Source organism: Patiria miniata, unplaced genomic scaffold (genome assembly GCF_015706575.1).
Source record: "Patiria miniata isolate m_02_andy unplaced genomic scaffold, ASM1570657v1 HiC_scaffold_22, whole genome shotgun sequence".
Lineage (NCBI taxonomy): Eukaryota > Metazoa > Echinodermata > Asteroidea > Valvatida > Asterinidae > Patiria > Patiria miniata.
In genome coordinates, this window is record NW_024037061.1 from 7,973,094 (window position 1) to 8,001,041 (window position 27,948).

The following is a 27,948-nucleotide window of genomic DNA, read 5'->3' on the forward strand; positions in this document are numbered from 1 at the left end:
TTAAACATCTCGCTTCCTATTTTGTCACCCTGCCGTGCCTAATTGAGTGATGTCGTTCATTGTCACTTTTACTCATGTGCGACCTCAGTCAGTGTTGTCGGAGAGTGTCGGGGGATTTACCGGCCGAGTTTTAGTACGAGGAGCTCGGCCGAAGAGAGTGTTTTGGTTGCAGATGGCCCGTGTAAATTGCTTTTCCCTGTGCTGCTAAAGCATGGAAGTGCAGTTCATTAAAGAATAATAGGACAGAAAGAGGTCATTCCCTTCAAAAACATTGCAAAGGCTCCTGACTGTCCCTGTGAAGAATTGTTTGATATACCGGTACTTGTACTTTGATTTAGTTTGTAGTTCAAATCAAAGATATTATCTTTTTATAGCCTAATTAAGATACCGGTACCTGTAAAGTTGAGCTTGTTTGACACTAAATGTAATGTACAAGATGGAGTGAGCCTCTTAAATTTAAATTCACTTTGTTGAAATCTGTTTTGGCAGTTTAGAAAATCCATTGGCCACCAAAGGATTTGGGGCTGTCAGAATTTCTTTAGGTCTGAAAAATTTTGACAAGTCTTGAAATTCTTGTCCTAGAATTATTTGAATGTCTATCAGTGCAGATAGTAGAAATACGATGTACTGCACTATTCTTGATGTACACGTACTGCTATTCTTGATCCCATGGATATCAAATGAAATAATTTGTCCAATTTGCTTGAAATTGTTATATTCCAGTAATTGACCTGATGTTCATTTACCTGTTCTCTCCACATATTCTGTAACTTTTTCTTTTTGAGTTGTCCTTTTTTGAGTTGCGCATTGTATCTTGTGAAAATGCACAATATTAATTGTGTTATTATTATTATTATTATTAGAAAAAATGTTGTTCATGTCTTTATTGCAGAATGTGCAGGATATTATCATGAAGACTAAAACTAGCAGTTGCAAAGCTCAAAATAAAATTGAAAAAAACACCACCAAATTTGTGGAAGCTGAATATGTAATTATTTCAATAATCTGAACAACTAATGTCATTATCTGCAGGAAATAGCGGTTGATTATCGTGATCAGAGAGGAGATCAGTTTAATATTCGAAGACGACCTTCTTTGCTCTCTGAGTTCCAAGGACACACGGGAACAGAACGTGACCGGTAAGTCGTTTTCACTCAACACTTCAGAGAAAGCACGATCAAACACTTAATCCCTTAACAGTCAGTAACCGTTAAAGGGAAGATACAACATTTGCAAACATCACAAAACGAAATGATCAAATTATCGCAAAATACCTTACTGGATTGTTAGGGATGACAGTCTAAAGCATCCTGTAAAATCATGGCTCCTGGTGTGCTGACATTTTTAAGAAAAATGGTATTTTTCCAACGCTGGTCGGCCGACCATCGTTGGAGAAAACTGGCTATTTTTCAAAAATTGCTCCGAATTTTTCATAATTAGTTATTCCGCATTTTCTTTGCAATTGAATACACACCTGTGAAGAGGTACAAGTCTGCTACACTGATTGTCTGACCTTACAATTCCCCAAAGTCTATTAATTGCTCCGTTTTATCTTAAGTGGGGTCAGGGAACCAGACTGCAAATACATGATTGGTTTTCTTGGTTTTTCCAGCATCTACAAGCCCAAACGTGAAAAAAGTCATTTTAACAATATTTGCTATAACATACTAATCCTCCAAATCCATTTATTTCTGAAAATTGCAGCAAAAGCAAATGTTGTACATGTACATTCCCTTTAAAGCTCCTTTTGAATGCTATTCTGACTACCATAATTAGAAGCCATAATTGTGGTGGTGCATACACATGAACTATACTCATGGCTCTGCTTATTATAGCAAAAGATCCCTGCTTACTGTAGCAGAAAATTCTGTGCTTACAGTAAGCATTTTACACTGGTTATCAAAGGGTGTTAGTCACGATATCTAGTGAACGATCCAGAGAAATGATCCAGAACTCCTAGTCTGTAATCTCCTTGACCATTACAAGATGATGCATGTATAAGATTTGGCAAAAGACATTTTCAGGTTTATTCACTGAGCTCATAAATGCTCTGTCACAGACATCACATACGTGTAATGCTGGAATTAAATTACACTTGTCAAATTTTTGACAGCGATATGCGTAAATTATGGTGCGTTCTGGCTGTTAGTCTGTACTTTTGCTGCTGGCTACTTAACATACAGATTTGTTTTCGTTGAGTTTACCGATCTTTTTCGGATGAAGCTGAATCAATCATTCAATTTTCCGCTCTAGGAGCAATGAATACTACAGCTTTGAACCGGTCCGAGCACCACCTGTCACCACACAGACCGAGACGGAGCCAGTCTTGGCCCCAAAGCGCCCTCGACTTTCCATGGAGAGCCAAGAAGACGTCAAGCCAATTAGACCGGTACCCTTGGCCACCGATCCACGCTTGCACATTGCTCAGCCCGAGATCAAGAAGGTACAAATCTCTATTTGTCAACCATCTGTCAATTTTCTGTCAACAATTCGCCAATTCCTACCAACAACTTGCTGTAGATACAGGCACGTGCCGTTTAAAACCCTTGCACGACTGTTAAGAAATTACAGTCAGAGTTGCAGTTTAATCATCCAAACTCAGTAATAAGTCATTCAGTCTCAAGTCGAGGCAAACACTATTCAAATAAACTACGATAGCACTTTCCTTTACCATTGTTAATCTTCTGTTGCTCATTTACATCCATCTACCCAACGATTATGAGCTGTTCAGAGTCAGTGCTTTGGCAGAAAAGATCATGCAGACTGCATTTATTTTACATTGAAAGATTTTGTCTGACTCAAGATCCGACTGGTATACATATCTCTGGGTTATTTTATAAGCTTCCCTGGTTCTCAGTCGGTACCCCACCCCCTTGCCCTGTCATGCCAACCGCAAGACACAGGAAGTCATTAGAATTAGTCTTGGCACCAGCTTGTCTGTGGTTACCAGCCAAGAAGCCGGTGGGGATACGAAAGAAAGTGCACTCTGGAGCCAGGCCTCGTTAATTACCCCTACCTACCTGTGCCTCAGCACCAGGTGTGCGGACATCCTGAGACTGGTTCCTGAATGGGACGGCCCGGAACCAGACCAAGGGGTCAACTTAATGGTGTTTAATAGAAACTGTATCAAGGTAGATTCACTTGACCCAACATGATTCGACTAAACCAACACCAATATGTAAATCCGTCATGTACATGTGGTGCTCCTTCGACCAATAACCTATTTACATGTACAACTTGCCAAAATGCGTGCGCAGTCGCATCTCAAATTTGAAGAGTGTACAAAAATGTACAACCTGTGCAAGAGTGCATGACCTGGTTATTCTTTACGTCTTTACGACTTGGAACAATAGGTTTCCTGTGATGACAGTAACCCGAGGACCTCAGCCCAAGTCCTCGGGAGATTTTCATGTACAAACTTTATGGGACATTTCGAGAAAAAGTTGAAGTACAAAATATAGGAACAAAAAAACAAAACATAACCCCTCCTGCTATCTGAACGGTCACAGACAGTCAAAAAATCAATCCGCTCCCCTGCCATGCCTTTGACACATGCTACATGTAGTCACCAACAGTCGGATTATATTTCCAGCAAGCACTGTGACTAGTCAAATTCAGTCCACAGACAAAAGCAGGCAAGTAGCAGGCACAGCTGGTTTATCAATCACCTACAGTCAAAGCGCCTCAAGTTACATGTACATAAACAGTTACTACCAGTCAGTCCTGCTTATAATAGACCATTAGCATGTTGCGGCCATTTCAATTTTTTTCCCATTCAAATCAACGTAGCCAAAGCAAGGCTGGAAGGAAAAATAGTCTGGTTCCTTTTTGTATGCAAAAAAAATCACTCAGTACTTTTATTGGATGCAGGGAACAAGACTGAAATGGTGGCAGCATGATAAAGGTCTATAGGCTGGGAGCTCTTAACTTTTGAAAACAGTCACTTGATTGATTTTGACTGAATGGACAACTTGGCACATACATGTAACGTACCTTTGCAGAAGTGGGTTAAGTGTCCATGTTACATAGTGGAGTACAACCAGACTATGTGACTGTGCATGACTACATCCATGGGTGGTTGACCAAGAAATTTGAACCAATATGAACCAATGTTTTCACACTGACTGCTGTTGATGCGTTTGCATTGCAAGAGATTCTTACGGCCTCTTCTACAAGAACATAAGGTCATGACCAAAATCATTCCAAATTAAACATAGACACTTTGTTCTGCAGTAACCCCTTTTCATCAACGTTGAACCATTTTTACCCTGTGAAAAGGTATCCAATTACAAACGTTAAACTCCCTCTAATCCCATTCGTCTGAGTTATTCTTCCATGATTCAAGTCTGTTACAATCAACCTGATAATTTCCCACCCCTGGATGTGACGCTGTGACCCTCCATCCCCCATCCACAATAAGGCCTTATCAATCAGCCTGTACTTCCGTTTTCGTGACAAAGAGGCCACAGTTCACTTGAAGCGTGCACGCAAGTTTTGTAGCGAGGGCAAACCAACCACGGCCAGCCGTTGGTTGCACCAGGCCAAAAATAAGTTGGCAGTATCGCGAAGGCCACAGCAGTAAAAGAACCTGTTCTGGTGAAACAGCCTCCTCCTAAATTTCCTGCCAACTTCAACCGATTTAATTTGGTGCAGTTGATTTAGTTTTCATTCCATGACTATTATTTCATTATTAAACATTAGAATGCATTTTTTTTTTTAAATTAAAACAACTGATTGAAAACCTTAGCTTTGAATGCAATTATGAATTACAAGATGAGCATTTACTTTTTTGATTCATAGAAAAGATCAAAGGCCAATGGCATGCTTTTTAGAGAAAAAGAAAGTTGTTTATGCTTCCTTAATTACTCTCAATCATTGGAAAATGTTTTCGCATTTACGAATCAAAGCACTTATGAAAATTGAACTGCTCAAAACAAACTAAATTAATTCACCAAAGTGCTGATGGGTGTCACCCCTGAAACACGTTTTTATTTTCTTGCTGCGATGCGTGCTGGTTTAGCGACTTTAGTCAGTCATCATGCCGGGGTCCTATCACTTCCTAGTCTCAGGCGCCCCTCTTTGCGATAACTTGCTCACCTAGGGGTATAACTTCTGCAGGTGTGCCACGCAACTTTTTTATGCAGTCCATCTGATACTTAAGGGGGTACCGCAAAGCTCATAACCCCCCCCCCCCCCTTGCCTCACCCATGCCTTGATAGCACCTGTCGTTAATTTCAGTGTGGGGTGTAGTCATACCCTCAGTAGCGTGTGAATCAAAGGTGACTTGGCTGTTACACTTTGCCCACGGACCCTCTCATTCATTCATAAACCATGCACAGCATTTGTAGTTAACCCTAATTCCCTAGGCATTTTTGCTAGGATGTAACCTCAATCCTGCAAAATCCTCCAACTGCCTCCATGTAAAAATTGCGTTCAGCCTCAATCCTGTAAAATCCTCCGTTATTTCTTGAATGCGGTCCTTGGAGGGATGACCGCTGCCTCAATCCTGCAAAAATCCTCCAGCAATCACTGTCAATGTGTTGAGGCAGAGCCAGTGACGTCTTGGAGCAGTGCGAAGGATTTCAAGTATAATTAACCGGAAGGCCTAAAATTTATGCACGGCTGAGCATAAACAACACAAGGTCCGGCCTAAGACCTTGACACAGTGCATCCTCCAAAATCAGCCACATATTTTTGCCATATAGCCTCAATCCTGCAAAATCCTCCAGCAATCACTGTCAATATGTTGAGGCAGAGCCATTGACATCCTGGAGCAGTGCGGAGGATTTCAAGTATTTAATCAAGGACTAAATGTATGCACAGCTGAGCGTAAACAACACAAGGTCCAGCCTAAGACCTAGACACAGTGCATCCTCCAAAATCAGCCACACATTTTTGCCATGTAGCCTCAAATCCTCCATTTTGCACAGAGGATTTTGGAGGATTTGGGAAGGTTAGAGTTAATGTAATGGATTCCATGCACGTTCTCCCTCAATGGTTACAAAGGGAGAGTAGGGGAGACCACTAGGGACATTCAAATGCATTGCATTGCATTGCAAACGCATTGCAAATGGCACCTGACGCTCATGCGAAGATGCTAAACACAAGTTTTTGCAGAATCAGAAAAAAACTGATTTGAACCATCTCAAATTGCAACGTGGAACTCCCACAGTGTTCCACTTTTATTTCATAGAGATGACATCTCCAAAAACAAATATTTTAAAATGTGAAAAGTCTAAACAAATGAAGAATCCAATTACATTGTACATACATGGCAGGGCATTTCTCATTATTATAATGTCCCAGACCTGGTTCGATGTTTTTACTGTCTTGTATGGGGTTTGTTTTGAAGCCCAAGGTTTGCTCTGGTGTCTAGACTTCAATCTTGATAAGGAAGCCACACACCTCACAATCAATGTCCGGGATTCCTTGGACAACAGTGTTTTTTTTATTCGAGATAGGAAAGCATTCCTATTTAATGTCGAGTGGCCCCAGCAAAGAAGCCTTATCAATCATTTGACATTTGATTGAACCAGTTGTCAAAACTGATCAAATTTCCAACCAATTCAATTGACACTGATATGTAGAGCCGATGAGAATCTTTCCATCAGTATCTTAACTAGACGAGGCTAACCCAGTAAAGCTGGTCCCAAAGTGCACAATATTCTACTCAATTTGTTCTGTGTAATCCTATAGGATAGCACTGCCCAGATAACACTGAGTCAGTGAGGTACAATGAGGACTAAAGGGTCACCCTCTCTGGGACCACCTAAAAATATGATAATTATAATATTTGTGAAATGTATTTTATCCAATGTTCTTCATAATTTTGATGTACCATAGCACTGCATATAATACCAATTCACGTCCAGACTATAAATGTATAGTGCAGTTGTATTCTGAACTAAGAATCTAGTTTTCTGCACAAAATCAAAGTGATGAAAATCTGTTCCAATCGTATCAATTAATCTATCTTGACACCAACGGTACTTCACCAGACAGGTAACTACCGGTACCAAGATTGCCCACCAAAGAACATTATTTTCTGTGGTGATATGCATTGTCCGATGTCTGTGATAGTCAGGCATGCAACTTTTCCTCGGATCAGCTGATTTCCTCTTTTTTTCACTTCCATTGTGTGCCATTGAAAATAGAAAAACACGGTACAAAGTCTTGGAAAGATTTGAATTTCCTCTTTTTTTTGTGACTTCCCAGTTGCATTCCTGAATAGTAATAATGTGTATCACATCTTACATTTATACACGTCCTGCATTTTGATTGCGTTCACGTGGTTCAGCGACACTCGTCTATTTACACATTCCGACAGTTCCATAATGTTCCTTGACATGCTTGAGGAATGCACCGGTAGGTCACTAGTCTTCAGGAGCAGTCCCTGTATTTACCCAACCCCACCGAGCCCAATCCAAGACATTGAAACATCTCTCCTCACAATCCAAAATATGGTTTAGTTTAATAACTTGCCAGCCCCCTCCAAATCTGTCAGCGTATCAATTTAGCATAAAGTAACAGACTGTTCCCCATAGAGCTCAGCTGCTCATCACTCCACACAGACAGCCCCAGGGCTTGGACAATATTGCACCTGCATTTCATAAAAAAAGACGCCTGGCGAAATTAAAATCTGGAAAATGCGTTCAAATCCTTGGAATGTTAGTGCATGGGGATTCCCAGACAATGCAGGCTAAGTTACTCAAGGTATGGTACATGTACATGTAAGTGTGTATTTGCCTGCAATTGGGGACCCCCTATTGTCCCTCTTTTGTTTGTACTTAAAACTTTTTAGGAAGACCTCCCATATGTTTTGCACACGAAGACCTCCCATATGTTTTGTACAGGTACACAAATCCAAATCGGGGACCGCTCGGGAATTGGGGACCCTATTGTCCTCTATTGTTCAACGTCCCATATTGAAAACGCAAACAGGCACGATAACCACTCTTACAATGAAGTTGTAACAATGAAGTTGATCTGTCACCGCAAAAGGAGCATAAAGTCAGACTTTCTGAAGAAGTTACATGTTTTTACATGTACTTTTCTGGATTCTGCAGAATAAGAGCTTTCTAATGGTGTATAACATTTAAGGGTACTGAGTTTAGTAACATAAAAGTATAGATCGCCAACTAAATTGAAGTTGTAAAACTAACTTATTAGCAAATATATTGTAGCATTTGAAAATCCTGCTGTTGTCATGGTTGTGTTTCGGTGAATGAACAGTCAACTATTAAAACAAGATGAAAGTAGGTTTTAAAGATGTTTGATAGAACCAAAATAAAATTGGAAGAAATGAAAAAAACAAAAAACAGGAGTTACAGATCGAGGTTCACCTGAAAAAAAAATTACAACCCCTTTAAATTTTGGTTTTGCCCACTGTACTGCAAATTGGCATTTTCCGTTTTAATGCTTATTTCGCGGTGACAGGCCACATTTGGAAGTTTAGGTGTTTTAGGATTCTCCTCAGTCTTTACGAGGAATAACGGTATTTAAAAAAAAAACACAAAAAAAGGTCCCACTCTTTGTGCAAATTTTAAAAGTTTAATGAAATTAATGCAAAAGAAGCAAATAATTCAGATCCTACAAATGAATCAATTCATTGTTATTAACTATGAAACAAAAAATATTTTGTACAAAATTTGTGTATAAATACCACCCTCCCCCAACCCGAAAAGTAATATTGCTCAAAATAACAAAGAACAACATGGTCCACATGTGAAGAAAAATGGAAAAGACCGCCTATAAAAAGCCTCTTTCCCTTCCCAATGAAAAACAAAATCTTGGCTTGGCCAGTACACCACTGCATTCTTGCACAACCTATGTGTCGGATGATTCTCATTTGCTTGTATGAAATTTGATCCCAAGTATCTCCAATGAGGGTGGACCGTCTGACATTTCTCCGTTACGCAAACTCACTCGTCAGTCACCAAAACTGGGACACCGCTAAAATCCAACGCGTCCAGCCGATAGAAAAAATGTGGTTAACGTGCCAGCCGGGGAACCGGCCAAATCCAGTGGGATTAGCCGCACACGCCTGACGCAGATACCGGCTAACTGGCACAAGCTTTAATGTTTCCTGATCAAATGACAATGTTTTTAGTCTGTGGAATAAGAGTACTGTGTGTTAAAAGGAGAATATCAAGATATTCTTGTCGGCTCAATTTTGAGTTAAGTCGGGGTTGGTTACTTCCCACAGTCCTGGCAAAATCCTGGAATTTCAAGCTATTATGGAAAGTCATGGAATTTGGGGCTTTTTTTGATACAAGGAGTCATGGAAAGTTCATATTCCAAGACAAAAAGTCATGGAATACTGCACAACCTATACGTGATGATTCGTAATATTTGGCCACAGCTTCCAGTTTGCATTCCAGTTTACTATACTTCATTTTTCATGCATATACAAATATGCTCTATACTCATTTCTCGTGCAATGCACATTTGTGATGCCTCTGTGGTTAGTGGTCAAAAAGTGTGCCTAACTGGAATGCTGAAAGGGAGTGGTGTTCCTTGCCTCCAGAGCAATTGTCTCTAGAAACTGGCCATGATTAGCCCTATTCTGTCCTGCAAAAGTCCTGCAAAAGTCATAGAAAAGTCACGGAAAAGTCAGGGAATTTCATTTCAAGATTTCTGTGGGAACCTTGTATGTGTACTGCCTCGCTTTCAGTCCTTGCATTGTACGCACACCAAATAAATGCAGTCATGTACAGTATTACTTCTCACTGGCTGAACTCCCATTCAATTTGACATAACAATTAAGATGCAGTGACAGTGACGTCATGGAATTTGTCACGTATATTCCCCCCTATTCCTGACTTGTCTTTATCTCTTTATTGTTCTCAGGAGCAGCCGTACTTCCCCAAGGTTGAGAATGTTTCGCCCACCCCCATTGAGCAGGAGTCCCCATCTAAACTGTCCAAGGAAGGCCTGGTCCAATCTATGCAGAGAGTGGATCGGGAGATTGCCAAAGTGGAGAATCAGATCAGTAAACTCAAGAAGAAACAGGTAATGGCAGGCTACATTGGGCTCTCCCACTGACCTACGTGACCCGGCATACATCCGGGTATCGGGAAGTCAGCGCCGCCATTGTAGTAGGCGAAGATTGACTAGTGGCATACATGTAGGTAGTAGGCAAGCTGTGATGGAGGACAAAAACTGTGAGAAAAAGCGGAGCCAACACCCAGTGCTGGGTCGGCACGATTATGACGTCCGTATATGGCACAAGTAGGGACCATTATGCCATTTGATAAGAAGTTGCGGTTATTTTACGTGAAAATAAAGCTCTACTCTCTAGTTTACAACATACCCTTTTCATTTTGGCATATTTGGAGGGGACTCGGATCAACCGAAAAAAAATTGTTTTCGGACAGGCAAACTGTGTATAAATTTTCCATTGATTAGACTATGCAGTTATTCCACACAACTGCAAAAGTGGATCCTTCAATACTGTAACTTCTTACTGTTTCAAACTGTGCAAAACGTTGAGTCCCTCTGGTTCTTTTCAGAACCTCACAAACTCACAAAAGAGATTTGTCACATGGTGCTACCGTAAACCTTTATCTTATTGCTACTTTCACCATACAAACCTTCAAATCTTATCTGACTGGTGAATTACTAATGAATGAACTTGTGACAGACTTGTGACAGACTTGTGATTGACTTGTGACAGACTTGTGACAGACTTGTGACGGACTTGTGACAGACTTGTGACAGACTTGTGACGGACTTGTGACAGACTTGTGACAGACTTGTGATGGACTTGTGACAGACTTGTGACAGACTTGTGACAGACTTGTGACGGACTTGTGGTGGACTCGACTACAACAATACAGCCAATACATTTCACAATCTTGCTCATAGGTCTGTGTAATGGGAAGGGTTGTATTGAAGTTCTCAATACTCAATTCTTGACATTGCTTTCTTTGACCTCAAGCAGCAGGAACTAGAGGAACGAGCAACCAAGCCACCCCAGACAGACAAGCCAGAGTCACCTAGCAGCCTGATACCCGAACCTAAACAACAGAACATCATACAGGTCATATATGCCGAGAACAGGGTGAGTGCCTGATACCAGAACCTCAGCAATAGAACCTCATACAGGTCATATATGCTGAGAACCGGGTGAGTGCCTGATACCCGAACCTAAACAACATAACATCATATAGGTCATACATGTTTATGCTGAGAACAGGGTGAGTGCCTGATACCAGAACCTCGGCAACAGAACCTCAGCAACAGAACCTCATACAGGTCATATATGCTGAGAATAGAGTGAGTGCCTGATACCAGAACCTCAGCAACAGAACCTCATACAGGTCATATATGCTGAGAACAAGGTGAGTGCCTGATACCAGAACCTCAGCAACAGAACCTCATACAGGTCATATATGCTGAGAATAGGGTGAGTGCCTGATACCAGAACCTCAGCAACAGAACCTCATACAGGTCATATATGCTGAGAATAGAGTGAGTGCCTGATACCAGAACCTCAGCAACAGAACCTCATACAGGCCATATATGCTGAGAATAGAGTGAGTGCCTGATACCAGAACCTCAGCAACAGAACCTCATACAGGTCATATATGCTGAGAATAGAGTGAGTGCCTGATACCAGAACCTCAGCAACAGAACCTCATACAGGTCATATATGCTGAGAACAAGGTGAGTGCCTGATACCAGAACCTCAGCAACAGAACCTCATACAGGTCATATATGCTGAGAATAGGGTGAGTGCCTGATACCAGAACCTCAGCAACAGAACCTCATACAGGTCATATATGCTGAGAATAGAGTGAGTGCCTGATACCAGAACCTCAGCAACAGAACCTCATACAGGCCATATATGCTGAGAATAGAGTGAGTGCCTGATACCAGAACCTCAGCAACAGAACCTCATACAGGCCATATATGCTGAGAATAGGGTGAGTGCCTGATACCAGAACCTCAGCAACAGAACCTCATACAGGCCATATATGCTGAGAATAGAGTGAGTGCCTGATACCAGAACCTCAGCAACAGAACCTCATACAGGTCATATATGCTGAGAATAGAGTGAGTGCCTGATACCAGAACCTCAGCAACAGAACCTCATACAGGCCATATATGCTGAGAATAGAGTGAGTGCCTGATACCAGAACCTCAGCAATAGAACCTCATACAGGTCATATATGCTGAGAATAGAGTGAGTGCCTGATACCAGAACCTCAGCAACAGAACCTCATATAGGTCATGTATGCTGAGAATAGGGTGAGTGCCTGATACCAGAACCTCAGCAACAGAACCTCATACAGGTCATATATGCTGAGAACATAATTTTTGTTACTTTTTTCCCTCAGAGAAAGGCTGAAGCAGCTCACAATATGCTTGCCAACCTTGGACCTGGTAATGACTTGGTAAGTTGAAACAGCTTTTTGCAGTAAAATTCTGCATTCTGCAGAAATTGTGTGAATTGAAGACACCCAAGTTTAGGGACACAGTTTTGGAAAACGATGCACCCTCAATAGCAATTTCCTATTACACAGCAACAGGGTCATGGGAAATATGTCATAATCTTGTCCAAACATTTTCAGAATCTTCCAAATATAAAACAAAGGTAGTCTAAAAACAAGTCTAAAACATGTCAAAAAATAATCCAAACATGCCCATAAACAAGTCCACAACACAGTCAAATCATGAAACTTGTCCAGAAGATACAGTAATATCTACATGTACATGTTGCTGTTGAAGCCTTGAGAGTTTTGCCAACTTGACACCAGACAACTTGACCCCGTGACCTCATCCATTATAAAGTTAAAAATAGAGCCATTATCTCATGGTTCTTCCTGTAGTCTCATTAACCAGCCGTCCTGTAAGCCTTCAAAGGTCATTATCTGGGGTCAACTTGAGCCCTAGGTAAGACACAGGCAGACAGTAGGAGAACACAGGAAGAAGACCAATGGTGTTAAAGTTTCTCTCGCCTGTACAAAATTGAAAAAGAAAAAATCAACAATAAAAAAATCACTCATTAGATTATATCAAGTAGACTTTCAGAAAAGCATTTCTTTCATCTGTAAACATTAAGAGCTTGTTTGTATGGGCTGTCACAAGGGCATACAGTGATGAGCACCAGATTTTGCAAAAAAATTGCATGAGATTGAATTCTGTTCAGTGTTTTGCGGTGTTTGTTGGTTATTTTGTATTTTTGAGTATATCTTGAAATATGTCTTGAAACATTAACCCTGACTCCCTACTGTCTTTTACTAAGTACTGGACCGAGTCCGCCAAAATCCATCAATCACACTGCTTCCAATGCATGCTTTGCTTTAGGCCTCCAGGCCCAAGTCCATCATACTCCATCAATATTTAGTCGAACCAAGCCTGCAGGACCAAGTCCCCAAAATCCACCAAAATGGGGGATGGATTTTGGTGGAGTTGGGAAGGGCTAGGGATAATAACTAGTTTTTAATTTTGCGATGTTGACTTTCCGTAGTTTGCCAACCTTACATGGTGCCAACTTTAAAAAGTGCCAAACTTAAAAAGTGCCAAACTTAAAAATTGCCAAGCTATGTTGACAAAGGAAGGTCTATAGCCTCTGGCACAATAAGTTAAGGCTCCATGGCTCCTATGCAATTTGTCATAACATACACTTGATGAAAGCAAAGGACATGAGAAGGCAGAATATAGAAGTTACAATATAAATGGAAAAAAAATATGTAGTACACATGTTAGGCTAACCACATTCCCAGAAGATGATCATTGTAAGACAGTTACCCTGTGATGTGTTCAGTGAGCAGCAAGAGTTGTTCAAGTTGTAGTGAGATACAGATGTCCATAATTCCTGTGACTGTTCATTAAAGGGAAAATACAACGTTTGCAAACATCAAAAAATAAAACTACCAAATCATTTTGAAATACCTTGCTGGACTGTTAGTGAATGACAGTGTAAAGCATCCTGTAAAATCATGGCACCTGGTATACTGTCATTTTCAAGAAAAGTGGTATTTTTGTATCAATTTCCAACGCTGATATGCCGATCAACGTTGGAAACAACTGGCTTTTTTTTCCAAATACTGGCCCCAATTGACCATCGCACTTGTTTGCAATCGATTACAAACCTATGAACGGGTACGAGCCAGCTAGACTGGTTCCCTGACCTTACAATTCCCCAATGTATGTTAAAGGCTCTGTTTCTTCTTATATGGAGTCAGGGAACCAGACTACAGGAAAATGATCGTTTTTCTTGGTTTTTATAGCATTTTCAAACACAAAACCTCAAAAAGTCAGTGTAACTATATTTGCTATATATTTCCAACCCCCCAATTCCATCCATTTCTGAAAATTACAGCAAAAGCAAATGATGTATATTCCCTTTAACCCTAACAGTCCTGAATCCTCCAATTTTAATACAATTTTGCGCACCCCCTAGGAAGTGAGGGTCAAAACAAGGATCAAGTTTTTATAAAAAACAAAGAGTCTGTTCTGATGATGACACATTGCAATTCCAGCATTATGAAAGGAAGTGTAATGTCCTTGACAGAGCCAATTAACCATGATATCTAATTAATGATTCAGAGATATGATCCAAAACTCCTAGTCTGTAATCTCATTGACCATTACTAGATGGTGGATGTATAAGATTTGAAAAGGACATTGTCAGGTTTATTCACTGAGCTATTCAATGCTCTGTCACAGACATTACATAACGCTGGATTGCCCACATAACCAGGAAAAGCCATTCCAAAATACCTTCAATTATCCCTTACCCCTAGTACTTCCTCAGGACTACCCTGCTAAATCCAACAGAGTCCATGCGGTTCAGTTGCCTGCTGAATCCAACATTTTGCATGAGGAATGTACACAAGGGGTTAACTGCTCAATCCAACAGGCTCCATCGGGTATGTGACATTGTTGGATCCTGTTGGATTCAGCAGGGCTAGGGTTAAGTTTAAATCAGAATGACTTTTACCTGCTTCAGTACTTTACGTACATATTCAGTTTTCTAATACATAAAAATAGATCTTTGTTCTCTGGATAGAATTATTCCAAGCTCTCTTCCGGTTTTCTGGACCTAGGGTTCAGATTATTTCAATGACATTTTTTTCAAAACATGCAATTTTGTTTACTCTTAATGCCCACTGGTTGTTCTCTAGGAGTAAATAACCATGAAACGGGGAGAGAAAGCAACTACTGGGGCAAGGACTCCCAAATTGAGAGGAAATCATTTCCATCCTCTTGGGTTTAGAGGAGATTAGTAGAAAATTAGGAGAGCGAGTCGGCACGTATCCAGCCGTCTGCATCTTGTGACATGTTAGTGATCACTCAAGATGAAATCTTTACTTTTCCGTTTGGAAAAGAAAAGCTAAGGGATATAGGAATTAGTGGTGAAGTTATGCCAACATTTTTCTTTTAAAAGCACGAGACTAAATTTTTGGAATTTAATATGTTAATGTGGGTTTGATCCCCAGAGGATTTGAAAATTGAAAACAGTTTGACCATGGCGGAATCTTTCTAATCTTGCCTTGCTGGGAAAAAAATGTCAGACCCTCAAACTGTTTTATTTGTATTTTGCAATTCAGTCTATTCAGTAAGCAGTTTGTAGCAGGTTAATTCTATTTTTGTCCGATGAGAAACTTTGTTATTTTTAGAATTCAAAACTTCTGAAGTTTCAACTTTAAAAAAAGTTTACAAAGGATTTTAAAGTCAAGTATAAAATAGAATCCGAAGACAAAGCAAAGGTTTTGATACCACCCTAACCCCTACCCCCTCTCCACCCCAGCCCCCAACCCCACTCCACCCCATCCCCACCCAAATTCCTAGCCCCACCCCACCCCCACTCTCAACTTCGACTCCCCATCCCATCCCATCCCACCCCAACCCTAACCACTCCCAATTTCCCAACCTCAACCCGACCCCCACCTCCACCCCCGACCCATACCCCATCCCCACCCAACCCACAACCCCACCCCCACCCTAACCCACCCCAACCCACCCCCACCCTACAAGTGCATGAGCCTACTCCTGTGTACCGTATAAGGGAATTTAATACATGAATTACAAAGATTCAAATTGTGAACGACCTGTTGTTTAAAATATTACCAAACTCGGCTTGTAACTGTCACTCAAATAAGTGCATTACAATCCCATCCCTCTACCCCCTCCCCCTAAGGGTCTAGATACCCCATTCTTTTATCCATCCAACCCCTAATCTAATTAGGAAGCGCCACGATGTTATCTCGGACAGTGATTCAAGGCCGATAGGCTGCCCCAGTCATACTCCGGGTTTCGGGCGTCCCCCGGGACCCATCGCAAAAAGAGCGTTGGCACGCATGGCCAATGATAGATGGGTCGGTCTTACGCAGTTTCCCCCCGGGAAAGGGGTTTGGAGTTTTAAGGATGGCATCGTGTAAGGAGCATGGTGGATGCATGCAATCGTCTATACAGTCTGAATCAGTTCAAAGGCGTGACGTTTTGATCTCGGCAAATCTTTGTTAAAGGCAAAATGGCAAAAGCATGGATGAAACTAGAACAGTTTTATGTCGGGTAGAAAGACAAAAAGAGTGGAGAATCAAGAGAAAGATTGAGGTGTAAAGATAGGGGGGCAAGGTAGGAGAATAAGACAGATTTAAAGGAGGTCCCAAAAAACTTTGGAATCTTCCGTGACTGAGTTATTGATAATTGAGCACTTCACCTCCTGATAATGTAGAGGTTATCATTTACAACTGAGGACTTGCAACACATGGTTAATCTGAGGACCTGAACCCAAGTCCTCTGTAGTTTTTTCCAGTCCTCGTTACCTTGAAACTGTGTAAATTTGTCATACAAGTATCATTAAGAATGACATCAAAAATTGGAGTGGTAGTTTACTATTCATTTCACTCTTAGACGTGTTAGAGGACGACTGCATGAAGGAGTGCGTCAAAATTATAGAATCATAGATGTCAGATGTAACAGGAAAAACGTGGACCCCATCTTTATAGAATGGCCCACATTGAATGGAAAGTTTTTAGGTAGCAGACCAGTAAATAAACTTCCATAGACCCTAATGGTAAATGCTCACACTTCAGAAATTCGGGAAAAATACTCACAACTCTCCAAGGTGTTCAAGACACACATCAAATTAAAGCTTATTTCATCATCTTTCATTTTCTTTTCAATTTTCGGGGGGTTAACTGATGACTTTTAGGAGAAATTTCCATCCGAAGATGATCACCCCTGAAAATAGTCCTGAAGCCCATCGCCATGTTGAAAAACGATGCCTACACTCCATTGCAAAATAGAGCGCTTTAAGGGCCCAAAATTCATCCAAATTGAACGGAACTACAAGCTCACCGTCCTATGCACGGCTTCCACCCATATTTTTTACAAACCCTCAAGTTCATGGCCCTCAGCATGCTCAAATACTGAAGATTTTGAGGGCATGCAAATCGTGATTTGGCCGGCGCAGGCAATTTCGGACCGATTTACTGGCCTGCAACCTATTAAGTGCCTTGAATGGAAGGTTTTAAGTACTACTAAAGTCAACCAGCTAGGTGGAAAAGTTGTGATCTTAACTGACCCATTCAGGGGATGATGCAGGGCATTGGAAGAAAGCAAGTCAGTGGCCTTCAGGTCGTTGAACCCAAGGCTTGTTCAATCAGGAGATTTCCTTCAGATCGGGGATTAATACAGCTGCAGGATATATGCTGCAACTGACCTTTGACCTAAGCAGTCACGGGTAGCGAAGCATGTCCAGTCAAGGTTCATGTCAAACTTTCTCAAGAACGGAATCATATATAAGAAAAAATCCACATACTACGGAAAAAGACTGCTGAAAATTAAATGTAAGCAGTCTACACCACATGGTACATGGGCTTCTCATGTGCATTTTTTAAAGCAAAACTCTGTCTTTGGTCAGCATATATTTGTTTTTAGTGACGCCATGGCAACAGCTCCAGGCAGCTAAGTCATTTTCATACCACTGTTTCATAAACTTCTTTTGCTGAAAGTTAATCGATATAGGAAGACAAGTTTGTTGATTAAAGAAAGTGTTGGTTAGCGTATAAAAGATGATGTGTGAATTCATGAGTTGTACAAAGACAGAATCAAAATGGCCGATCTCACTTCAAGCGTCCAACAAAAGAATGACATCTTCAACAAATATTGCCCAAGAACTTCTGCCAATTTACTGAAATACCTCAACATGCCTTGTGAGTCCTCATAGAAACAAACCAGTCCATCTCCGACATATCCTGGAGAAGGATATGCGGTTAGTTTGGCTAAGGTAAACTCCGATTTGGGTTTTGTCGCTAGACAAGGGGGTTGCAGCCTGGGCGTAACATTGAACCGTTTCCCTTAGGGAGACACACTTATTAGCTGCAAGGGAAGGAACACTGTGTGTTTGGTCGGTTTAAATTTAGCAAGGTGACCTTTACGTTTGTCTTTAGCTTTGGGGGAACGTGGGAGAATGCTTCGGATGATAGGCCCTACTGCCTATTTTTAGCGCTGTCATCCAATTCTATTATATTTGCCTATCTATTCTATATTTAGTTTATATGAGTTTTAAATTTCATTAATTGGAAATTTATCATTTCTCAACCCTTAAAAGTTCACCAAGTTGTTGGGAATGAAGAAGCCATAATTTGGAGCTAAGACTTGTGTGATGCAATGTTGCACGCTCTACATGTCATTTCAGCATCTTTCTTGACTGTTCTAAATTCTTACCTTCATATTCATTAAATTTGTCTCATTTATTTTTTTAATAACACTCTTTTAGCAAGAAAATGACAGAAATATTTCTGTAACATTCCTGACCAGCGAAGTCCAAAATTGATTATTCTTTACTCAAAATCTTTCCAATCCCAAATTGCCAATTCCTGAGCTCAAATTTTGTTTCTGTTTTTTTTTCTTCTCAATTTACAGCCGATGTACAACCAGCCGTCTGACAGTGAGCAGTACCAAGAAAATCTTAACACGTAAGTACATGTTGTTGCCATGTGAAGCATTACTATTCCCATTTTATAATATCAGTTTCAAACCCTCACGACCCACAACAGTGGTCGCAACCCTGTAAGCGCTAACCGTAAGCATGGAATTTTCTGCTATAGTAAGCAGAGATTCTTTGCTAACTGTAAGCAGAGCCATGAAATTAGGCCCAGATTTCTGCGGTAAGCAGAACTTGACTCGGAAGCCATTCTGCTCCACGTCAACTTGACAAGTCTCAAATTGACATCGACAGCGGTTGCATGACTGTATAGCCCAGAGGTCGGTGACCGCTAGGTTATCCGGGCCTGCAGATTAGTAAACTGTGTGAACGAGTCCAGGTGTTAAACATAGCCATTATCGTGGGCAACTGGTGTGAGCAGGGAACCATGCATTTGACCTCAGCGAATCTCAGACTTCAAAATCCCAAAGACACATTCCACATTGATTGGTTCGTCAACCACTAGGTTTGCTGCATCCAAACTCGCGTCAACGTAGACTGCTGATATAATATTTATGTTCTTTCCATGAAACATTTCCTGTTGTGTAATTGAGAAATTGCTTTTGGTAATCCTTTTGACCGGATGAAGATTAGTTAAACCAGCATCCTTTTGACCAGATGTATTAGTTGTTTTGATGAGTCCAGCCAGCATGTATCTTTCAACACCAAGGCACTGGGGTTTTACGGAGTATAAGATCACCTGTGGTTAGGGTACCTAGTATCCCCCTTCCCTTGTGCCCACCCTTGTGCTCAGCTTTCTGCCCACCCTTGTGCTACTTCTACCCCTAGGCTAGGGGAGACTTGTGGGGTGAAACGCTAGACCCTACTGTCGGGACTCGAGCCCATGACGAACACTTGTTTTCTCACTGCGTTATTTTTCAAGGACGCGTAGTCTCTAGAAGTCCCCCTTATAATTTCCACCATGTGTTCTTGATCGCCAGCCATCAATCCAAACATGATTAAGATCACCTGTGTTCTCGGAGGTGGGCGTGTGTTATCTTAGCTCATGTTGATGGATGATTTCATCAGCGAACTAACCCCCCCTCCCCAACCCAGTCAGTCCCTTGCTAGTCATCCTAAACCCGCAAGTACGGGTCGTGATGATGTCATCCCGTGTGTTTGCAATGGACCGATTAGTGACCGGATCCATCCGTGCTGGATTTCAATTTGCGAATGCGTAATTTCATTTGGTATGGAAAGCGGGAATTCTCAGAAGTTCAGTTTGGCCTTGACCTTGTGATTAAAACCATGGATAGGCCAACGAGGAAAGATGCTTCTCTTTTTTTAGGGGGGGGGGGCAGGACTGTCCAGACATTTGCCAGGAAATGCTCTGTCTCCCAAGTTGAAGCATTCCTCCATGGTTGAAGCCACTGAGTGATTTTCCACGAGTTGTAATTCAAAATCTGTGGCAGTTTTACCATTTTGCTATGCCAAAATTTACAGGCTGCCATTTACATGTTAAATGTGTGCTTTTGCTAAAACAAAATATATTTTAAACATTCTTACCCATGTGCAGTGTACAGTTTTGTTCAAACAAAAGTGCAGACTCAGAGTTAAATACCTCACTTGAAGGAAAACTCTGTGGTAAACATATGCTAAGCACAAGAAATGTTGACTAGCAAAAATAGGTTACCAGCTAAAATATAAGTTGATTTGTGTTGCTTGCGAGTGGTTCTCAACTAATTGTTACCATTTTCTGCAGAATTCTTCCTGTTGTGCCCCATGTATATTAAAGATTGTTGAAAATACTCGGATATTAGGGATTTCTTTTTCAGTGCGCAAGCATAGGGTTTGTAAATTACATTGAAGATGATGTTGATAAATCTGAGGAGCCTAGGAGCATTTCTCAAAGAGTGAATTTCTGGCTGCCTAGTCAAAACAAAATAAATCCTCTTCTCTGCCATGCCTTTATACACAGTTTAGTCACCAATAGTCAGATCATGTTTCTTGTACAGCTGGCTTATCAATCATCTGCAGTCAAAGCAAAGTTGTATCAAGTCACTTAAACAGTCACAGTCAGTCAATCCTGTTTAATTGTTGAAAAACAGTCATTTGATTGATTTTGTGTGCTGGAATGACCTCGTTGAATTGCTAGCCAGAGAGGGAGAAATAATAGTTTCAGTTCAATTGTTTTGGAGATATGTTTTTTAAGAGATGACAATAATTGTAAAGTTTTACCAAAAACCCTTTTCTGAATATGTTTAAATTTACTTGTACTTGCACTGGTACTGCGGTACATAGCAGAACTGTGAGATAACACGGTTAGTCTGGAGTTAAACCCCATGTTCCTTTAATAATTTAAATCTTGATTCTCTTCCCAGGAATGTGGAGATGAAAAGAAAGCTCATCCTCTATTTCAAACGAAGAAATAGTGCCAAGAAGATGAGGGTATGTCATTTGTTCAGACTTTCACCTCCCAAATAATTCCTTAAGTAGCTTTAACCTCGTTGACAAATTTTAGAAATTACACCCATACAGTTGTGCTGTAAACTGTGAGGCGTCAATTGTTTGTGAATTTCAAAAGTACATTTTTTAATTGTGGAAAATCCAATTTGTTTACTACTTTCTTTTATTTTCTGGTAATGAAACAAAAGTGTGCAGGCACCGTATACCCCAGAAACCTACAAGTCTGTTATGAAGACAAGACACATGAGAAATGGTTATCTTTAGAAGTGGAAGGAATTGTACACGAGAGTGTGCATTTCAAATATGAAACATTAAGTTTTAATCAAAGGTGCTAGCAACAGGATCCATTGACGAGACTCTAAAATTGTACTTAGGTTTCCCCCGTTTTCTCAAAATGTGTAGTATCCACTGAGCTGAAACTACAACAGTTTAGTTGGTGTGCACTCTTCCTAAGATTTTGAGTAATTTTGATGCGTCAGCCTAAAAAAAATGCACAAATTGCAAATGATTCTATGTATGTTTTAGGCTTTGTTCATAGAGGAGAGACTTTAGGGCCACCAACCAACTTCTATTACGTATTTGTGCGTGCATGAAACCAGCTGATTGTGGGCTGGTCTGCAATGTTTTGTTGATCCGTTAATTCCTTCAATTAGCGTGTCAGCTGCGGTTAAGCCGGTTATCTAAAAGCCTTGGATGAGACCTTGCCCTACAGGAGGGATGGGAGGGGGGGGGTGTTGAGAGGGAAGGGGGGGGGGGGAGGGGAAGGATCCTGAATCACTGATAAAGTTGTGTATCTCAACCCCACCCGGAACGCTTCAGGATGAAAAAGTACACTGACCTTTGTCCTAGCACCTGTTTATATACATCCATGCCTTGGAACAAGGATGTCAGATTGCATGAGTTATAATGGGAAGGACGTACTAACGATCAGGGATCTAACCTTAAGCCAGTACTTGGCCTGTTTGAGCTTTTGTAATCTTTTGTCCTTTTCCAAGTAACGGCATTTGTGTCGTATACAAAAAGGTCTCGGTAATAAGAATGAGGGTTAAATCATCGATATACATACACGCAATTTGTACAACGTTTGCACGCACACAGAGCAGCCGAGATTATGTGTGGATTTTGTCTCTTACAAATTTAGATATAACAAAATTCAGCTGTTGCCCTTGTGATTTCCCTGGGTAGCAGGTGGAGGACAAAATTTAAAAAAGAACGAAAACTTAACATTCTAAAGCCAAGTTTGAGTAATCATGTCTCTCTCCCTAATTTTTTTTTTTTTTTGGCAAGGACATTTCAAAACTTTAATCCTAACCCCTTGAGCACTTTTACTTGAAAGTATCCTGAATTCGCCAAAATCCACCAATTTTGTCATGCAATAAAATGTTGGTGTCCTGAGTCCATCAGAATCCACCAGTGAGTCCATCAGAATCCACCAGTGTAGTACATATACCTCGTACACACCACACATTTAACCAAATGTTGAGATCCTGAATCCAGCAACGTCCCCAAACTGCTCAATATAGAGGTATCCTGAATCCATCAAAACCCTGCAGTACATTTAGGCTTACTGTCCTGAATCCATCCAAATCCCCCATTTTTTTTCAATATGGAGGTATCCTGAATCCGCCAAAATCCTCCAAAACAGGGGTGTGGATTTTGATGGTTTCAGGTACGTTAGGGTTAAAGTTGCATTCCCCGTGTCTTTTTTTCAGTTTCATCCCTAAAGGTAGATTTCCAAATAGCAATACAAAAGTTATTCTCCCATCAAGTTCATATAAAACTGAGTGTTGATTTTGAAGGATTTGTATTTCTCACAATTGAATTGTTTGTCACAATTTAGTTTATTTAGTGTCACAGTGCTAGAATTCTTTTCAAAATATAAATCTGTGGGAATCTGGAATCCTCTTTCCTTAAGTTAACCTTATCCCTATGTTTAAAGGTAATATACAACATTTGCAAACATCAACAAACAAAACTACCAAATTATTATGAGGTACCTTACTTGACTGTAAGAGAATAATAGTCTCAAGCATCCTATGAAATCGTGGCACCTGGTGTGCTGTCATTTTCAAGAAAAGTGGTATTTTGTATCAATTTCCAAGGATGGTTGGCCGACCATCATTGGTCCAGCATTTTTCCACATTTTTTCCACATTTTTCCAGCATCTATGAACACAAAACTTTAAGCAGGTCAGTGTAACAATATTTACTATAACAAACTAACCCCCAAATCCATCCAATTCTGAAAATTACAGCAAAAGCAACTTATGTTGTATATTATAACTTATGTTGTATATTACCAGGTACGGTACGTGCAATATTCATACCTTGATGCTACTCTTTCTATTCTTTAGGAGAGATACCTGTGCCAAAGATATGATCAGCTCTTTGGGGTGTGGGAGAAGAGGATGGAACGGCTGGAGAACAATCCCAAGAGAAAGTGAGTACTATGAGAATCTGAAGAGAACATTCTCTTTCCAGATGGTAATCTGAAGAGAACATTCTCTTTCCAGATGGTAAGCTGAAGAGGACATTTTCTTTCCAGGCGGCAATTTGAAGTGCACATTCTCTTTCCAGGGGGCAACTTGAAGAGGATGTTCCCTTTCGGGGGGGGGGGGGCAATCTGAAGAGGATGTTCTCTTTCTAGGGTTCAATTTTAGGTTCTTTCCTGACAACACATTGCTCTTTTTACCATATCGTCACTGTTTTCACGAAGAGGCGAATTTAGTATTTCACTGTCTGAACAAACATTTGAGATAATTGCGTTTAAAGTTGGTCCTTTTTTCATTTGACAATTTGAAACATAAAGATGCATAAAATATGCAAGATTTAGGTATCGGAGGAAAGAAGAGCTTCTAATCTTCCTAAATGTAGCAAACTTTAAGAAAAATAGGTGATTAGTTTTGCAGAATTAATCAATTAAAGAGAAGTGACTGTTCCTGAAAACGCAAAAAAAAACCCAATTAGCAAATTCGCCCCTTCGTGAAAACGCTAAAGTGTCTATGCGCAGATTTCGCCCTTCTGCGATCTGAGTCAATGCATTTTTTGTACAGTACGCGCAGATTCTTCCCCACTGAGCATGCACTTGAAGTTCGCCCCTTTGGGAAAATGTTTTATTGCACGCGCATGGAATTCGCCCTTTCGTGATATACGCGCTATTGTATTACAATGTATTTATTTACTGAAAATTTATTAATACCATAGATTGCGGAAATTCACCCCTTCGTGAAAACACAAAACGGCACTTTGGGCAAATTCGCCCATTCATTAATTAGGTTAATTAAGATTTTAATTAATTTTTTGAAAGTATAGCCTCACCAGGTTGTAGATATTGATATATTTATTCATTTTCACACAAAAAACTAAATTTCTAAAAACAGACGATTTTCATGAAATTCGCCCCTTCGTGAAAACGGTGACGATATATCTGTAGTCAAATATATCTGAGCCCTCTATGGTTTCATGAATTCAACCGGAAGTAAAAACAGTGTTGTAATATAGAGTACAGTGAACAAATGTTGTGAGATAGGAGTTAATTTACCAGGGCCACCCACGTGGTCAATTATATGTAGAATGTTAAAAATAGTAAACTAAATTTCAACAATACCATTATGTTTTATGGTGTAAATTTACAGACCTCACATTTTGTTTTACAATGATAAGCATAAACACCTGTTTGTTTTCAGAGCCAAAGATGCCAAGGTGCGAGAATACTTTGAGAAACAATTCCCAGAGATCCGTAAACAACGAGAACAACAGGAGAGATTCTCCAGGTAAGAAACAGAACTTGCACAGAATTGCACTAGTGCTGTAAAGTTGTTTTGTGATCGATAAGAAACGATGTATAAAACATGTTGCATCATTTATAGTGCGAATTAATCATACCAAAATAATAACCTTTTTTGCAACTTTTCAAATAAACAAGGGAAACTGCCTAGGTTTATTATAATAATTTTAAAATTTGAACAAAAGTTGACTGGAGCAGGGTTTGAACCTGCAACCTCCGGATTGCTGTTCCAGTGCTCTACCGTCTGAGCTATCCATCCCTATGTTTGCAGTTCGCCATTTTGTCCATGTCTTTGTTCAAAGGGCGCTAGACAGAAGCCATCAACCCGTATTTGAAGCTTACGATCAGTGGATGGTACGAGATGTGGCCATTACTTCCACTCATTTCGCACGCGGCCCACACTTGTGTTTTGAAGTTGGAACTTGAATTTGTTTAAGCTTGGTCATATTTTTTTCATTTGTTCATGTTTTTTTTTTTCTAGGGCTGGGACCCGAAGTAGCTGGGGCAACATTGCCCGTAGCGACGCTGAGTTGGCCGAGATTGTAGACGGCTTGAATGAACAGGAAGCCAATGATAGACACATCCGTAGCCTGGCCGTGGTGCCCCCGCTACTGTTTGATGCTGAGCAGAGAAGGGTCAAATTCATCAACAAAAATGGTAAACACAACGTTGCTTTATTCCAAGTTTTCAAAACTTTCAGATGTTTTTTTCAGCTACCAGTGTTTTTACGGCCTGGAAAAAAGTCATGGAATTTTATTTTCAATTTCCTAGTCTGGAAAAGTCAGCAAAAGTGACAGAAAATGGAAATAAATTAATATTAATGTAAACGTAGGCACAGGTTACCGGTCTGTTGCATATGGTGAGGAAAGGATGGCTATAAGGTGAGAAGGGAGGCCATCGCTTGTCAACAAGTCGCCTGTGTGTTATCAGTATCTTAGTTGCTTTGCTGCAACCACCTCTTGACTTCCAAGCAACCTCGTTGAAGTGAAAAGTTTTCTCATAAAATTGTGGAAAATTTGTCAGTGAAAACTCTGTGAATTTTGTTTTCATAAAGTGCTGCTACTTCTATGAATAGCTTTATAATGGAATCCAGTTTAGTTATTTATAGAAGTCTCTAACTTCCCATCATTTTTCCTTGATCCCTTTGAAGGTCTGGTTGAGGATCCTCTGAAGGAACACAAGAATCGTCTACGACTGAACATCTGGGACGACGAGGAGAAGGAGATCTTTAGAGAGAAGTTTATCCTTCATCCCAAGAACTTCCAGCTTGTGGCTTCCTTTCTGGAGAGGAAGGTAAGGACTCATCTCCTTCGAGACTCCAGGATAAGCCGCGGAAGACTTTATCTGCAATAGGGCCATTGTATTGGGACTACTTGTAGGATTCTGAACAACATATGAGTATTTAAGAAATGTTCAGTTTCCCAAACTTGATCGAGTTCAAATACAACTCTTAGTATGCATATCCTAAAACGGGTTGTGTAAAAGTAGCTTTATCTTCTTCATCCTTTTCCTGAATAAGATGAAATTATGATTTTATCAGAAAATTCCAAGCGCCGCACAGCTGTATGAAAAGAATTAAATATAGTTGCTGATGTTCATGTTATGATACTGTGGCTAATTCAGTCAATACTCTTGAAATCCTTGATCCTTTACGTGCCAGCGGCCCGGACCATGTTGTAGCCGCATCCTTTGCAATTCAGCATCCCAACTGCGAGTAAGGATGATTAGCCTCCCAAATTATTTTATTATTATTAAAAATCACTCAAAGCCTCGATCATTTTCTGTCATCCAATTATCCACAAAAATTTAATCAAAGTTCCCCCACAGAGCTTCCAAATGGAAGCCTATTTCCAGACCCAATGTTATCTCCTTCTAATTTTTTCCCTATAAATAACCAAAATCTTATTCATGCTGATCCATCATTTGACAGCCAGGTACGCCTTTCCTTGGCAAGTTGCCAAGTGTCGCTAAACATTCCCCAGGGCCGAATCGAGACGTAGTTGGGCGGAACTCTTAATTCCTCTAATTTCCTCTAATTTAGAAGCAGATTTTGAAGTTCTAACATTTTGCCGTTCGCCAAAAAGTACGGAAGTTCCCTGTATCAAAGTGAAACCTGACCCCACCGTAGTTCCTTTCTTGAAGGCCCCTTGGAAGTTTTAGTTATTTCAATGTGTTTTTTTGGAAGAAACTCCCCTGTCTTATTGATGTGTCTCAAGATTTTTTGGGGGGACTATTGAAACGTCTTCATAATGACAAGTCGCCCAACGGTAGCTAGGGAGACTTTCTGTCCATTAGCAACTATACTCCTTTGTATTACAACGTGTTTATTCACTGATAATCCACAAAAAGTACAGTGCTCGGGCAGTGTAGGGAGTAATAGGCAGGGCGGTTTGGGGCGGTACAAGATGTAACGGTTTAATGCAGATTTTTGTTCATCGGAGTTCAACTGGCAATGTTGAAACACTCAACACGGACATGCTTCTGTCCTCTGATGTTTATTTTACCCCCGCCCCCTTGCCTTTTTATGTATTGTTTGGTCCTGCACAGTATTTTCTAGAAAGTGCACCAAAAATTAGATACAGGTTCCACATGATAACATTATAATATTATAAGATAGAATTCCATCTTATGCGGTACCCGCTGCTATGTGAATCAGATTCGAACCGGCCAACCGATCCCGTTAACTCGGTGGTCGAGTGGTAAGACATCTGCACTAGAAAGTAGGAGGTCGTGGGTTCGAGTCCCACCCGAGTGATTTTTTCCAACTTTCACTCGGGAGGTAACACACTGAGTATACAGTGTTTAAACATTGG

At 40.5% G+C, this 27,948-nt stretch overlaps 1 protein-coding gene and 1 non-coding gene across 7 annotated transcripts in view; one reads left to right on the forward strand and one right to left on the reverse strand.

The window, feature by feature from the left end:
- LOC119730974 (nuclear receptor corepressor 1-like) overlaps positions 1–27,948 on the forward strand; it is an 81,044-nt gene that overhangs the window by 15,672 nt on the left and 37,424 nt on the right. For 4 of the 6 annotated variants that reach the window (XM_038204050.1, XM_038204053.1, XM_038204054.1 and 1 more), the window contains exons 3-13: positions 1,033–1,139; positions 2,254–2,443; positions 9,850–10,011; positions 10,940–11,062; positions 12,342–12,398; positions 18,883–18,935; positions 21,265–21,331; positions 23,703–23,788; positions 25,035–25,121; positions 25,617–25,792; positions 26,286–26,428. In XM_038204050.1, the coding sequence (XP_038059978.1) occupies positions 1,033–1,139; positions 2,254–2,443; positions 9,850–10,011; positions 10,940–11,062; positions 12,342–12,398; positions 18,883–18,935; positions 21,265–21,331; positions 23,703–23,788; positions 25,035–25,121; positions 25,617–25,792; positions 26,286–26,428 (1,251 nt within the window). Of the gene's footprint in view, positions 1–1,032; positions 1,140–2,253; positions 2,444–9,849; positions 10,012–10,939; positions 11,063–12,247; positions 12,253–12,341; positions 12,399–18,882; positions 18,936–21,264; positions 21,332–23,702; positions 23,789–25,034; positions 25,122–25,616; positions 25,793–26,285; positions 26,429–27,948 lie in introns of those variants that run through there. The other 2 variants (XM_038204052.1, XM_038204055.1) reach the window with 2 other exon arrangements.
- Positions 25,322–25,394, reverse strand: Trnaa-agc. Its single transcript has one exon. It is a non-coding gene; the product is annotated as a tRNA-Ala (tRNA).